The sequence below is a fragment of the Chionomys nivalis genome, chromosome 15 (genome assembly GCF_950005125.1).
Source record: "Chionomys nivalis chromosome 15, mChiNiv1.1, whole genome shotgun sequence".
In the NCBI taxonomy this organism is placed as follows: Eukaryota; Metazoa; Chordata; class Mammalia; order Rodentia; family Cricetidae; genus Chionomys; species Chionomys nivalis.
In genome coordinates this window covers 47,423,012-47,438,428 of record NC_080100.1, presented here as the reverse complement: position 1 = coordinate 47,438,428, position 15,417 = coordinate 47,423,012, and the positions used below count along the sequence as shown (strand labels likewise).

Genomic DNA, 15,417 nt, shown 5'->3' with positions numbered 1-15,417 from the left:
AGGCTATTTTTTGTCTTAAGTGTTTAAATATAACAAAGATTCCCTAAGAAAGACGTTGGATTAAATTCAAACATTAAAATATCTCTCTGAGCCACCAAAAAGAAGCAATACAACACTTGCTATAAAAGCTTTGCATTTGTATTAGCTGGCAGTGAGATGTCTGGCTTCCAGGGATAAGCCTGCCTCTGCAGCAGAGCCATAGTTCACACTCATTGTCTATGGGACTAGATTTAGAACTACCTAGGAAGCAAGCTGCAGGGCATTTCTGGGAGAGTTCCCAGGGACACTTCATTTAGGAGGGTCCCACCTTCTTTGCATGGCCTGGGGACCCAGACTGAACAAAAAGGGTGAGACAAATCCAGCGCGAACACTCATGTATCTCAGCTTCCCAGATGCAGATACAGTGTGGCCCGCTACCTCACACCGCGACCGACCGCCATGCCTTTCGCTATCATGACAGATGGTGTCCCCTCAAACTGAGAGACAAACAGCCCCTTCCTGAAGCTGCTTCTCATCAGGTTATTTTGTCATGGCAACAAAATGGATCCAATATAATCTAAGCAGGGACCATGGACTGGCCTGGGCACTCCTCCTGTCCTAGAAACAGGAAAGCAAGAAAACCCTTCACTGCATTTCTAAGGACTGAACCCAGCCTTGGGGTCAAGCTTCTGTCCTCTGAAATGGAGCCGCAGGGTGATTTAAATACCCCAGACTCATTTGCCTTCTGGGTTATATTAGCTTGAAATTGAGAATTTTAATATTCTAATTAAAGTGATTTAGTCCCATTATTCTTTTCTTTTGATTATGAAGGAAATGAACGTATTTTGAGGCACTGTACTGTGCCTCAAGAAAACCAGCCAGGTTTATCTACACAGAACAAGACTGATCTGTTGTTCTTTAAACCACTGGCCACGCCTCTCCTCCAGACCACCTTAAGGAAGGCCTCTGGAGTAGCTCCTGGAATGGCTTCCAGAAACCTCAGATGAAAGGGACTTGAGCTCTTTTCTGTATTTGATGATAAAGATCAGCTAGTTGATATCTGCTCAGGTGCCTGGACCTGAAGAGCTAAAAGGAGGGGGAGGAAGGGGAAAAAGGGAAGAAAGAAAACTGGCAGAGAACCGGAGGCTCTTGAGAGCCTCCAGCTGCTGGAACTCACGTTTAGAAAGATCAGCCAGGAGGAGGGGAAACAGATCTCCAAAGGTCTACACATCCCAGTTCCTCAGCGTGCACACAGATTCATGCAAGCATGATCAGAGCATCCAAAGATCACACCTGATACCTGTGTCTCCAAGGAGGAGTCTTTCTCGCTACCTTCCAAAGAAAACACACACCTCATGGCTTCTCTCTCCCTGACAGAGCCTTTCCCCTCCAGAAAGGAGATTTACTTCTAAGGAAACTATTTCAAGATTAGTAAAGCCAAGGAAAGAAAAGTGAGGTTGAATTACCAAGTGATGGTGAGTAATTCCGGGAGAAGGCTCAAAGGCTGGCAAACCGCTGTCCCCTAATGCCTTGCAACTCAAAAGGTGCAGCACCAATCTTCTGGGAGCCTTTACAAATGCCCCCACCCTGCCCCACCAAGCTCCACTCACACCTACCAACTCCCCATCTGCACACAAACGCACTCCCTTGTGAAGGGACAGCTAGTGAGGTTGAGGACCACGGGGCCACAATGGTCAAGTGAATCACAGGCCAGAGGCTCCAGGAGTAACCTTTGACAGCACCTGCCAGGAGGAGGAGGCCTCTGTGCCACCATGCTGACTCTGTCCAGAGGCAGAACTCACAGTTACAGCTTGCACTGTAAGTGGGGCAGCCCACGGGTGCCATCTACTCTGCCTACTGAGAACTTGGCACGGGATGAAGCCTGGATGGAGTACGGTGCGCTGACTAACACTACTGGACAAGTTTTGTCGCTGGGGTGTTGTAAGGAGTTAAGAGAATTCACACGATGCAAACTCAAAGGCCTCCATTTTGTTTTCATTCTTTTGCTGAGAACAAATCGATGGCGCTTTCTCTATAGACTACTGTCATATTCTCTCGCATCCAACCATAAAGAACCATAAGTGATAGAGACAACCAACTTTTACAAGTTTTCCTCTGACCATCACACATTACATTTATTGTGTGTGTGTGTGTGTGTGTGTTTGTGCATAAGCATATCTAGTCTCTTCCCCCCCCACACACAAAATAAATGTAATTTTTTAAAAAAAGTAATTTCTCAAAATGAATTCCAATTCAAAGGCTTTAGAAGCCTTCTCACAATGAGAGCATCATGAAGGCCAAAAGGCACTGGGAGAGACAAAAGCATCCCAGAAGTCATCTCTCACCCTTTGTGTACTGCAGGATCCTCTCCACCAGCACCGGGTACTTTGTGATGCGCTGGGTGACAAGCAGGATGCACTCTGGGATTCCTCGGCGGCGAGCCAAAAGGTTGCTGTTTCGGATCTTGAAAAGTATAGACATTTTTATATACACCAATTATTGACAATTCAAAATCTACAACTGTATACTTTGTCCATCCTTCACTGCCACCATCAGTTAAAATGCATACATTGTCATTGCCGTTCGTACTTTTGTTGTTGACCGCCAGAGTCCAGGGTGTGGAGAGTTTCAGCTCACACTGATGCACTCTAACCCCCAAATGAGCGAACCAGCATCAGCAAAGGTTCTGAACAATCACGAACATGTGCATGCACACTATTTGCTTTTCTAACATACCTTCCTCCATCTTTGCTATTATGCACTGTGGCACCTGAAGTCTCTTGTCACAGGGCAATCCTTTTCCTAAACATTTAAGTCTCGCAAACACATTTGTGAGAAAGAAAACCAGAGGAGAATCTGGTAGAACTCATAGAATGACAATCCAAAAACGTAGGACCCAGAATCTTGGGCAAATTTCTTCCATAAATAAATGTGAAAAGTAGGGAAAAAGCGGGGAAGACAATTCAAGGTCAAGGAGATTTAAGAGACATAACTGCAAGCCAGGCAATAGTGACATACATCTCTAATCCCAGGAAGCAGAGGCAGGCGGATCTCTGTGAGTTCGAGGCCAGCCTGGTCTGCAGAGCAAGTTCCAGGGCAGCCAAGGTTACGCAGAGAAACCCTGTCTCGAAAAACCAAAAAAGAAGAGACAGAAAACTGCCGTATACAACAATGAACCTTGACCAGGTCCCAGCTGACCAACGCAATTTCAATTTCAAAAGATGAACAATGAAAATTGAAGATATCAGAAAACAACTGATAATTTAAGTGATAATGTTACCACGATGCTTTAAAAATGTTCAGAAAGACATAGATGAAATTATATAATGTCATGGATTTGGTTCATATTAATCCACTCTGAAGCAAATCCATGGGATAAACAGATTCTCTATTTGCTTTTGCTTTGATTTTTCTGACATACGACTTGCCCAGGTATTAAACCACTTCCCAGAACCCTGCCAGTATTCTCACAGGCTTGGGGAGTTTGACGTTACAGATACAGACAGCAGACAGAATGCTTTGGGAGGAATATCTTACTACTCTCTAGACTTTCCATCTTTGCCATAAACCCATTACTTCCTTCTCCTTCCCCCTGAGAAATGGAGCCGATATGAAACTTGTTTAGATGATTAAAACACAAACATGCACAATACCCCACGGTGGCCTCCCACTCTGCGACTGAGCTGAGCAGCACTTGCCTTAATAAAGTTCTGAAACTTTTTGTTCTGCTGGAGCTCCTTAAAGAGGCTCACGGCTTCTTTGTGATGGCTGCAGAATTCTCCGTAGATCTTCTTCATTTTACTTGCATTTTCTTCTGAAAACTGAGCACATTTCCAAGACGGTTTAGAAATACCTCATTACGTGCACAGAGGAAAGAACATGAAGTTTTTGTGTATTTCCAAACATCACAAATTTCCCAAGTACAATCACTTCCCTTCCCCCAGGCATTTCTTAAATTAAAATAAAAGGAAACAAAGTAGCAAGGGCCAACATAGCAGCATCATATTTTACTGAGCAAATTATCAAACAGCCAATTAAATAAAACCTGTGATTTAATGTTTGCTTCACTTTTATGCAACTTAATTATTAAAACTGTAGTAGTACCACTTTCACACGGGATGTCTGACATCATGAGCAGATCACAGGCAGGTGATCGTTAGCCATGATCAGAGATGGAGAACAACCGAAATGCTAATTTATTAACAGAGGGGAAAAGGAAAGGTGTGGACTGAATGTTTCCATCACCCTGACCTGTGGAGAGATCTTCATACACTCCAGAGACACAGGCAGAGTTGGGAGGGTTGGCTGCCTCATTTGGCTGTGGTTTAAGACCACAACAGCTCTATACGATCGCATCCACAAGGAAGGTCATTGTGACAAAAAGCCTCCTCAGAAAAGTCTTTAAGATGCATTCCATCATCTTTGGCCTTTTCTCTTTTGCTCAGTTTTATCTGTGTCGATGAAAATATGTCTGAAGAGATGATCCTTAAGCCACATGGTTAAAACAGAGCTAACAACACATAGTACAGCTTAGTAGTTTAGCGCACTTGCTGCTTTTATAAAAGATGTTTGCTTCCCAGCACACACGCGGAAACTCACACCTTTCTGTAACTTCAGTTCCCGGGGATCGGATGCCCTCTTCTGACCTTAAGTAATTCACAGATGTATATGTAGGCAAAACATCCATGTACATATATTATTTAAAAAGTTTTTGCAATCTAAATGAACAGAGAGCTTTACAAACTTCAAAGAATGGAAGAATCAGAATAATAAAGGTGTTAATTCTTCCCATAGATAATGCAGATTTAACCCAAATCATAGCTATCTTTTTATAAATATATGCAAAATTATTCTTCAGTATACAGGAAATAAAATAAAAGAAAACATCTAAAATATTCTCAGTACAGCAGGGAGACGCCAGTGCTCAATTTTCTAGATTATTCCACAGCTCCTATTTCCAAACTGGAATGGAAAGATGCAGACACACCCAGCGGAACAGAACAGAAACCCAGCATGCACAAGATACTTTTTGGCAAAGGTTCAAAGCCAGTTCCAATGGGGGAAGAATGGCCTTTCAATGGATATATAAAGATAGGAGAGGAGAGACATAAAAAAATAAAACTTAAAGAACCCCACCCTTCCAAAACTCATAGAAAACCAACCAGGAAATCCAGAAATTGCATTTTTAGGGATTTATTCTGACAAAGTCAAAACCTGAATTTGAAAAGGAGGAGGAGGAGGAGGAAGAGGAGGAGAAGTTACATAGATAACCGCTGATGTGATGGAAAGAACTGGGCCATTTCCCTAAGACTACACACTACATCATTCCATTTACACAACGCTGTTGAAAATGACAGAAATACAGAGTTTCCTGGACTCAGAGAGGAGGTGGGAGCAAGGGTAAGAGGGAGGCAGGTGTATGGAATGTAAATGGGAAAAGCTTGTGATAAGAACATTGTCTTGACAGTGTGGGTGTCAGTGTCCTGACTGTGGTGTGATAAGAACATTGTCTTGACAGTGGGGACGTCAGTGTCCTGACTGTGGTGTGATAAGAACATTGTCTTGACAGTGGGGACGTCAGTGTCCTGACTGTGGTGTGATAAGAACATTGTCTTGACAGTGGGGACGTCAGTGTCCTGACTGTGGTGTGATAAGAACATTGTCTTGACAGTGGGGACGTCAGTGTCCTGGCTGTGGTATGTGAAGAACATTGTCTTCATAGTGTGGACATCACTGTCCTGATTGTGGTGTGTGAAGAACATTGTCTTCATAGTGTGGACATCACTGTCCTGATTGTGGTGTGTGAAGAACATTGTCTTCATAGTGTAGATGTCAGTGTCCTGACTGTGGTGTGTGAAGAACATTGTCTTCATAGTGTAGATGTCAGTGTCCTGACTGTAGTGTGATAGCTTGGGAAGATGTTATAGCTGGAGGAGGGAAAATGCAAACAATTAAAGTTTTACGTAGCAAATCTCAGATCTTAGACCGCTCCTATGGTAACCACCAGAGACAGAACGCTGAGGCTGAGCTTCATTTTCAACAACTTTCAGGTAAGCCTAATGTCCCTGAAGTTAAAACAACAATCACAACAAAAACGATTGGTTTGTGCCCTAGCAACAATTTCCACCAACAGTGAGTTCCTGCTGACTCTGTACTATCTCACTCCACCCTGCCTTCTGAAGCACACATCTGGTTAGACCCTAGGATAGACCCATCCTGCACCAGGATGTACAGCCTTCCTACACCCTAAACACTACCTCCTCCATTGTTCCTGTGAGGCACAGTCCCTAAAACATCCTCTAAGGACAGTACTAACTGATTATGCAGGAACTCTGGCCACACATCGTACATGCCAACAAGGCACAGGAACACAGACCCAGGCTTCTCTTGCACTTCTTTTCCCGAAAGAGAAATCTAGACTCTAACCGTTAGGCCTCTAGGTAGGTCCATGTCAGGTGATGACAAGGATCCAATTTTGGCCCCTGCCTTATCCACACAAATTAAATAAAGAACCAATAAAAACACATGTTGTCATTAAATATGAAAAAAGAACAAAACTGATTCCAAGGATTAGAGTTTAAAAAGAGTAAAATCACGATTATTTATATTAATGAAAGAGAAACTCCGGTAATTTCAAATGACAGAATTATAAAGCTTCTAGTTCAGTTTTGAATGCTCTCTGTATTCTGACATTTTTATTTCAATTGAGTCGCAAAGTCCTTTATGTTATATGGATGGATCACATGAAATCACAGAGACAAAACAGTCTCAGGAGATAAGCAACAAAGCAGATTTCTCTTTGGTTAAAAGAAAAGCTTTTACAAATACAGACTCTTATATTGTCAGACATGTAGAGTAGCTACTACCAGACAAGTCTTCACACGTGTGTGCATCTAAAAATACTACATTTAATCATATCTAAAACATCAGGAAATCCAATTCCTCTATCTTTTACATACAGAGCAACAACAGCTTATCTCCATGGCTACCTAGGATAGAGTGAGAGCATTTAAAGAACTGAAATCCTTAGAGAAGGTGGCATTACCCAGAAAAGGCCATGCTAAGGCAACAGAGGAGAAATCTAGGCACTTCCACAAGTGCCATAGGCATTCCCCCAGCCCAAACCTGGCCCACTAAATTCCTTCCTGGTTTGTCTGAGTCAATTATTCAATAAATAAATACTCCAAGCCCAAGGATCCCCTATAGGTGTTAGACTATGGCAATAAACAAATGAAAAGATTTCCCTGCCCCGGCTGGGATTCACAATTGTGACAGCAAAGGCTTTCCTGCCCTTTACTAAAATTCTTGGCTCATCTTGATGATAGAGTGGATTTTGACCTCTGTCCCAGGTACATCGCCTGTGAGATGTGTGAAGCCCAGAGAAAGTCATTGCCCTAGTGTTTACATCTATATCTGTAGTGGGGAAATGGCACCCACCTCACAATGCTATGACAATTAAACAAGACACACGGGGAACATAGTTTCTTCCATGTCAAAATGCTACTTTACTCTGGGTGAGCATGCTTTTCACAAGAACCCCTTCAGAAGGAGCCAAGGCCGTTGTGAAATTCTGCTGCTGTTATTGGATTTGCCAACTGCACTGCCTATTCTCAGTGATGTCCCCAAAGTCCCAAATACCTGAAGTGAGATTTATTTATCTTGTCTTCTAGGCTAACCATATAGCAATTATATCCTTTTTCCTAGGGTGAGCCAGAATTTGACTTGAAGCCACACTGGAGGACCTATGCTCTAAGAAGCCCCCTCTCCCATCATAAAGTTCATGCAATTCAGTTATGGTTGCACAATCTGCTGGAGACAACAGAAATAACCCAAGCCATGGAGAAGAGGTAGCCATTGGTGATCAGGAGCTCCCTGACATCTGCTACACAGCCAGGATCAACCAACCCCCAATAAAAGAAAACCCATGGCCCCCACCTAGAAAATACTGTAATGAAATCAATTCCATTTTCCCAAGGATTTTTAATCAATAAAGAGTCTGCAAACCAAAGCTGGACAGAAGGCTTAGTGATTAAGAGCACTTGTTTCTCTTGCTGGGGACCTGAGTTCCTTTCCCATCACCCACGCGGTAGCTCACAACCATCTGTAACTCCAGTGTCAGGGATCAATACTGTCCTGTGACTTCTGTGGGCACCTGGCAAGCACACAGTGCATAGACATACAAGCAGACAAAGCACTCAGACATATAAAATTAAAAAAAAAAAATCTAAGAGGAGGGGTGTTCCTGCAAACATTTAGGGTTCTGAGACCAGCTTTGACACCCTTCTTACCTGCTGTACCAGAATATCTCCAATTCGGTTGATCACAAAATTCCTGTCGTTACCCATGCAGGATTCCTGCCTGCGTTCCTTCATGCTGAAGAAGAAATGCCTATGGGTTTCCAGCAGCTCATCTAAGCAGGGGAAGATCTTGTCCACCGTGCTGTGGTCCAGCTGCAGCTCCTCCTTCATGCCCTTCCTGAAGACCTCAGACATGATGAGCAGTGTCTGCATGTGGTGCACCTCCGTCTGCATCAGCTCTGAAATGTGAGCACATGCATGACCCAGATGAGCTAACATGTCTGTAACATGTCTGCCAGACATGCACCCTTTCCTACACTACTGTGAACACTCAAGAACAGATACTTCAAAGAAAAGAATTCAGAATCGCAGATCTTATTTGCCGACACCCTTCCAAGTCACGTTTTACAGACAGGACAGACAGATGGATATACTAAATAGTAATGATCATCTAATCATCTTTCTGTCATTTCATAATATCTTTTATTCACCCTCTTGACAAATGCTAGTAACTTCATTCATATGCAAATTCAGTTTTTGACCATGCACTGAGTTAGAGAAACATACATAATACCAGTTAAAATAAAGATAATTCTATCAAATTTTTCTCTGTAATAAGCAAACAAACAAAAAGCCCCATATATGTCTCTTTCAACACAATTCTACATTACACTAATAAAAATGAAGGAATGTTCAAGACTAACAGGACCATTTTCCCCTAAATAAAAGTCAGTGATGATTAAAATCTTAGTCACACTCCAAATATTAATTGTCCAGATATTAGAAGAGGACCCACAAATGAAAGCCAAGTAAAGCAGCTAAGAGTCAAATGTTTCCAACAGCTTCAACTCCCATGCCACTGCTCTATAAGACATAACAGCTTGTTGAAGAAAAATCTTTCTTTGCTTTTTGTGTTGAGTGCATGCATAATTAAATAGCTGAAATGAAATAACTTGGTGAAATAAACTCAATGTAATAAAGTTTCCCAAGGCTTTATGATAGTAGATTCTTTCTATCACTAAATCATTTTTCAAAATTCATTTTTCTCCAGAGGAAAATGATAATTATATATGTATAAAAGATAGAATTTAGATTATATATAATATATATAATATCATATGCATGTATGAAAAGTCTTCTAACTAAATGTCTTCAATAATTCAAAAATGGGCAAAGCAATTTAGTAGATAAAACTTCAAAAACAAACAAATGATCACCAAGTATCCAAAAAGATGCCCAACAGGGGTGGGGATAAACTTTAGTGGTAGAAGCCTTGTCTCTAAGGCAAAAAGCTTTGTGTGAGATTATTGCCCCCTTCCTCACCCGTGCCCCCACCCCACCTTCATCCCAGCCCTCACCCCAACCCCACCCCAGTCCTCATCATCCCCCAACCAAGTTCAATATCCTTAGTGTGGAAGTGCAAATCAAAACCAAAATAACACAGCATGACACATACACTGAGCTAAATTATAGGAAGAAAAGATAGAGAATAAAGACATGTTGGCGAAGGTGAAGGTGGGGAGCGATTAGAATCACCTACATTGGCAAGGATGACGATGCTGCAGCTGCCTTAGTAAACAGCCTGCAATCACTAAGAGGCTAAAAATGAAGTTACCATATGACTTTCAAAGAAAAAGAAAAGAAACAACATGAAATGTCCATCCATTAATGACCAGATAAACAAAATGGGATATTAGTTGACTTTAAAAAGGAATGAAGTACATATGATGATTCTTCAAACATCATATAAAGTAACAGGATACAGAGAGAGAGAGAGAGAGACTGTGGAGGCAAAGGACAGAGAGTTGCCCAAATCCAGAGGGAAAAAGAGAAATGAGAAGTGAGTTCTAATGGGTAGAAAATTTCTTTTTGAAGTTATGCAAATATCCTAGAATTGGAATGCTTAATAGCTCCACAACTTTGGGGAATATACTGAGCCCCACCTGATTACATATGGGGTGTAATTTTATGGTATATTAGATTATATCTCAACTTTTCAAATCCACTGTGAGAGAAAACAGCAACCCTCAATGTGTAGGAATACGAAGCAAGCTCTGCACAAGCTCCCAACTACCCCATGTATGGGGACAGAATCTACAGTATCAGCCACGAAGGGGAAATAGGTCTAAATACAGCATCCTCACTTCATTGGAGGCAGAAATCTCTTTCATTGAGACCCACAACTTCAAAGAATCCTCATTTCCTTCCGCATTGTTAGCGCCCCTTTGGCTTACCCTATCATAACATTTAATCCTTTAACTAATTTACTCATTATGACTGAAGGGATAGGAATACTATCCCCCCCCTTGTATTTGTTGGGGGGTACTCCCCCTCTTACTCTGTGTGTGGGGTGGTGGTGGGAGGGTGACACTGAGCACAAAATCCAGAGCATACTAGGAAAGCACTCTGTCACCGAGCTACTCTCTGGCCCTTGTTCACTTCTCATTACTTTTGGGTTTGGGTGCTAGGTGGTCTGAGATGCTCAATCTTGCCCAGTGCTGGGATTATTGCCAGAAACCACCATCCAGCTTTCTTCATCTTTAAAAGGAAAGCAATAAAGAACAGAGGGGAAAGGAAAGATTTTCTCTGTGGATCAAACTTTTCTGACATCAGAGGCCACATGACCTGAAATAATGCACCTGTATGGTGACATTGAGGGTGACCTGAGACTGAAGAGACATGGCAGCATTCATCATATTAAATAATATTACTGTTTAACAAACATTAAAAACGGTAGCATCATCCTGTTATCTTCCTGTGATGTGACTCCCAAGGCCCCTGGAAGGTTCTGAAGCCTAACCCTAGTACCTCCCGATCTTGGTGAAACTCCGCCCCCAACCTCCATCCCCCAACCCTACTGAAGATAAACAAGGCTCCTCCTAACAGAGGACAGGAAAACACAGGCCAAGGAGAATAAAGACCCTGTCTCTGCTACAAAGTGCCGTGTCTTGTTGAGACTACTTTTTAGTACGTTCTTCACACTTTGGATTGTCCTAATTAGCTGCTTCTACTTCAGATTGCCTTCACTCCCAGAAGCGCACCAGGGTGACATCTCAGTGCAGCTGAGCTTGATACTAAGGACTGCAGCACACAAATGCTATCCTAACCCAGCCTCAGGCCCTGACAGTTTCTACAGGCACGGATGGTCAACTTTAGGCCACATGCAGAACTGTAATATCTGCAGCAAGAATGTGAGAGTTCACTGTGGCTCGAACAGGAAGAAGTGGGGAAGTATCTAGAGGCCAGACTCAAGGAGATCTGATAAGGGTATGGGAAACCAAATTTCCTTGATATTTGTACATGCAAGGCTGCATTTAAGCCTTGGAATTGTATTTTATACCTGAATATTATTATCCCTGCTTTACAAATGGGGAGACTGAGGCCCAGGTGAGCCACATAGTTTGTTTGAGACAAGATAGGTGGAAAATGAAAAAACCAGCCTTGAACCCAGGTCTGGACAGTAAGTATCACCATCCATGCTCTCTCCTCCAAACCCAGTACTTTTGCCCCCAAGGCATATTTAAAATGCTTACCAAAAATGACATCCTGTCTTTTGATGACATCCTTCTCCTGCCTACTGCAAAAGGAAGGGTCCACCACAAGACTCCAAGACTCGGCTTCAAACTCCTGGGCATCACTGCTGAGGTCGCTCCACAGAGAAGAATCCACAACATCTAGAAAAGACAAGCCAGAAGCACGGTGCGCCATATGCCCATCACAAAGAGATGGCCAAGAAGCAGGTTCTCAGGCTCGAACCTGCTAGAAACACAGGAGGGCCCCAGTGCAGGTGTGGAGCACCTGCAATTCGGGGATGAAAGGGTCCAGCACAGCTGCCACGAGAGTGAAGAAGAGCAGCGTCTGACAGCAGCTGCAGGGAGGTGAGGAAAACTGGAAATGCCTTGGTTGGTTTGGGCCCACTCTATTGGAGTCTGATTCAGTAACCTTCCCAGCCCATGCCCTGTTTACAGAGTTTTGACCTCACTGGTTGCTTTTTGCCTGGGTTGTTTTACATGGTTTACTCAAATCTGAATTTGAACGTGTCCACTCGGTTTACCCTCGACTTGGCGAAATGCAAAACACAGTGGGAGGCTTAAGTCCTGCAGGTAAAATCTTTTCTAATAGAGCTAAACACACACAATATGCACTGTTCAGGAAAAGAACCACACCCCACACCCCACACACATGCATCATTCAGGAAAAGAACCACACACACACACCACACACACACACACACCACACACACACACATGCACCATTCAGGAAAAGAACCACACACACATACACACACACACGCAAACACCTTTCAGGAAAAGAACCATACACACCACACACACACACACACACACACACACACACATACACAAACACCTTTCAGGAAAAGAAACACACACACACACACAATGAACAAACACCGTTCAGGGAAACTAAAGCCTATTTACCCAAACAATGCTCCTTAGAGATCCCAACTGGTGGCTGTAAAGATGAGGTGACAACGCTTTCGGAAAACAGAGGAGAAACTGAGTCAACGCTATCTACCCAGTTCTCCTCTTCCATGTGGCTTGCCCTCACTCATCGAGGCAACCTGAAAACAATAAACAGCCCCCCATCTTGAATTACATCCTATAAAACACTCTCCAAAATGCTTTATTTCCTAGAAGCAGCAGACAACAGGTGGGGCCCATGTCCCAGTGGCCCAGACAGGAGCTGTCTTAATTAAATAGGTATTCGAGTGGGGGATTCATTCTCTCCATTCTCCCAATGGCTGTCCCACGTTTCCCATGACCCCCACACAGTGTATCTCATTCTTTTCATTACATCTATCTCTTAGGAATGTGTCCATTTCAAAACTGTTTCTTAACTCCTCAGTCACTCCTGACTGCATCCCTCAAGACTAAGTTGTCATTAAAAAAATAAAAACAAAAGCAAAAAACCTTTTATTGAATTAGATCTTTGACAATTCGAACATTAAAGTGCATCCTGAGTACTGTAACCTCTCCCCTCCGCCCTCCACACCCGCAACAAGTCACTTTCCTACACCCAAGTTTTCTTGAGACCCTTAAGAAAAGTAGGTTCTACTTCAGGCAGATACCATACGACTTCTACAGAGCAGCAAAGAACCGAGGAGATGACTCAGCAGATAAAGGGTTTGGGGTGCAGAACCCATGCAAAAGCCAGGCAAGCAGGCTGTCGCCTCTGCAATCTTAGGATTTAGGAGGTAGACAGGGGTAAGCTGGCTAGCCAGACTAACTAGAATTGGTGGGCTCTGGGTTTGAGGATCCCGCCTCAAGAAATAAAGTGGAGAATAATTGAAAAGGACATCCACAATCAGGGTTAGGCCTCCACATATACACTCTCTTATCCATACATGAGTACCCACACATATGGGACCAATATACATATACACATATGTGCATACCACATACACAGAAACAAGAGAAAAAGAACAAGATAACACACTCTGTCTCATTTCTTGCACAAAATATTCCCTTCAGTAAATGCTCACAGAGACGGGAGTGCTCCACCCCATCTTCTCACCTTCCATCATGAAGGACTCTGTGGAGGGGGAAGAGCCCATGGACTGATACAGCTCATCAGAATGAGATCTGCTTCGCCAGCTGGTACCGTCCCCCTCCAATTCCAAGGATGTCACTGACCTCCTGAAGCTGGGAGACAGAAAGGGGGACACGAGTTAGCCCCCCCGCAACTACCCTGGGCCATGAGAGCAAAGCAGGCCGCTGAGCCTCACCTCTCCAAGGTGGTTCCCGGCACGCTTCTGGACAGCGGGTGCACCTGCCCTGCAGCTTCCTTCCTTCCGGCTGGCAGTCCGATCGGCATGGAGGAGGACGGGTGCAAGGAGAGTCCCGGTTGTGGGACGTCTCTGAGTGAGGAGCCTGGAATCACAGGGGACACTTCATGTGCAAGGGCAGCATTTACAAGCCAAGAAAGCCACAGGCGATCCAGACAGGTACACCCTCCAGCAGCCGCTTCCCACGGGCCATGGCCCAGCCTTGAAACCGGTCTCTCTGACACTGCCTGACACCTTTCACGTGTCCCTTCCTCTTCTCACCCTTCCAACACCCATGCTGCCGGCCTGCTTCCACACCTCCCCTGGGAGACTGTGGATGTCTGGGGCGACCCAAGCAAACAGATGAATGGAATGGGGAAGAATCAGCCGGCTTTCCCATAAACCACTGCTTGTGCTCTTCGAAGCCAGCTTTAAATAGACGCAAGGTGTCATTAGCTCTGTTGACAAAATGCATACGGTGTGTGTAAACAAGCACATGCACCCAGAGAGGGCAGCTCAAGGGAAAGGAATGATTCTGGAGAGTCCACTCCTTAGGCAACAAGACTCCCGGGCAAATGAAGCCCAAAGCCCAGCCATGTTGTTTTCTCTATACATTGAAAACAAGTGGGCATGGACACATTTATGTTTGGGAAGAACTATAAATAACCCTGAGTGGGTATTTCAGACCCTTTGGATTGCAGCTATTGAGTCCACACTCTGGAGCAAAAGGGAGAAGTGTTTACATAGATGCCAGGATATAACAAGGAAATGTATACACCTCTGCTTTGTTCCCATGAATTCCATGGAAAGAAGAGGAGCAGAAAACATTGTAAAGATGAGGAGCAGAGGACATTCAAATTTCTAAACTCTGAGCACATTTTTAGTCACCCATTTAACCTCAGGAAAATGAGAAGCACCTCAGAATTGATGGCAAGAGATTTCTGAGGCCAAAGCAGGGGATCGAGTGACAAGAGAAGCTCAAACAAAGGTGCATAGCACCACACCCAAAGCATGTCACCATGACTTAGCATACTTGATTGTCCCCACCAGAGTGGCTTCCAAAATGCCAGTCACACTTTGTTAAAGCACTGAAGTGAAAAGTGACCAGGCACTTAAAATTCCTGCCACTTATCATGCAAAGCAACCCCAGAGAGAAGAAACTACAAACGCTTTCACAGGAAAGCAAATGTTTTTCAAACTAAGGCAATGTCAGTGTGACTGGCTCCTTGCTTGTAACACAAGGAAGTGTCCAAGGTTCCTGGTTGTTTTCAAGAGAAACTATTTAAATCTCAGTAGTGTATAATTAAAACAAGAACAGAGTCATCAGATTTGGAAATATACAAATAAAACTTTGCA

General features: G+C 43.5%; 1 protein-coding gene across 3 annotated transcripts in view; it reads right to left on the bottom strand.

Moving 5' to 3' along the window:
• Nucleotides 1-15,417, bottom strand: part of Arhgef28 (Rho guanine nucleotide exchange factor 28) — a 293,656-nt gene that overhangs the window by 55,109 nt on the left and 223,130 nt on the right. For all 3 annotated transcript variants that reach the window (XM_057789428.1, XM_057789426.1, XM_057789427.1), the window contains exons 19-24: nucleotides 14,023-14,167; nucleotides 13,812-13,939; nucleotides 11,810-11,950; nucleotides 8,268-8,515; nucleotides 3,678-3,800; nucleotides 2,325-2,442 (exon numbers count right to left, since the gene is read on the bottom strand). In XM_057789428.1, coding sequence (XP_057645411.1) covers nucleotides 2,325-2,442; nucleotides 3,678-3,800; nucleotides 8,268-8,515; nucleotides 11,810-11,950; nucleotides 13,812-13,939; nucleotides 14,023-14,167 — 903 coding nt within the window. The remainder of the gene's footprint in view (nucleotides 1-2,324; nucleotides 2,443-3,677; nucleotides 3,801-8,267; nucleotides 8,516-11,809; nucleotides 11,951-13,811; nucleotides 13,940-14,022; nucleotides 14,168-15,417) is intronic.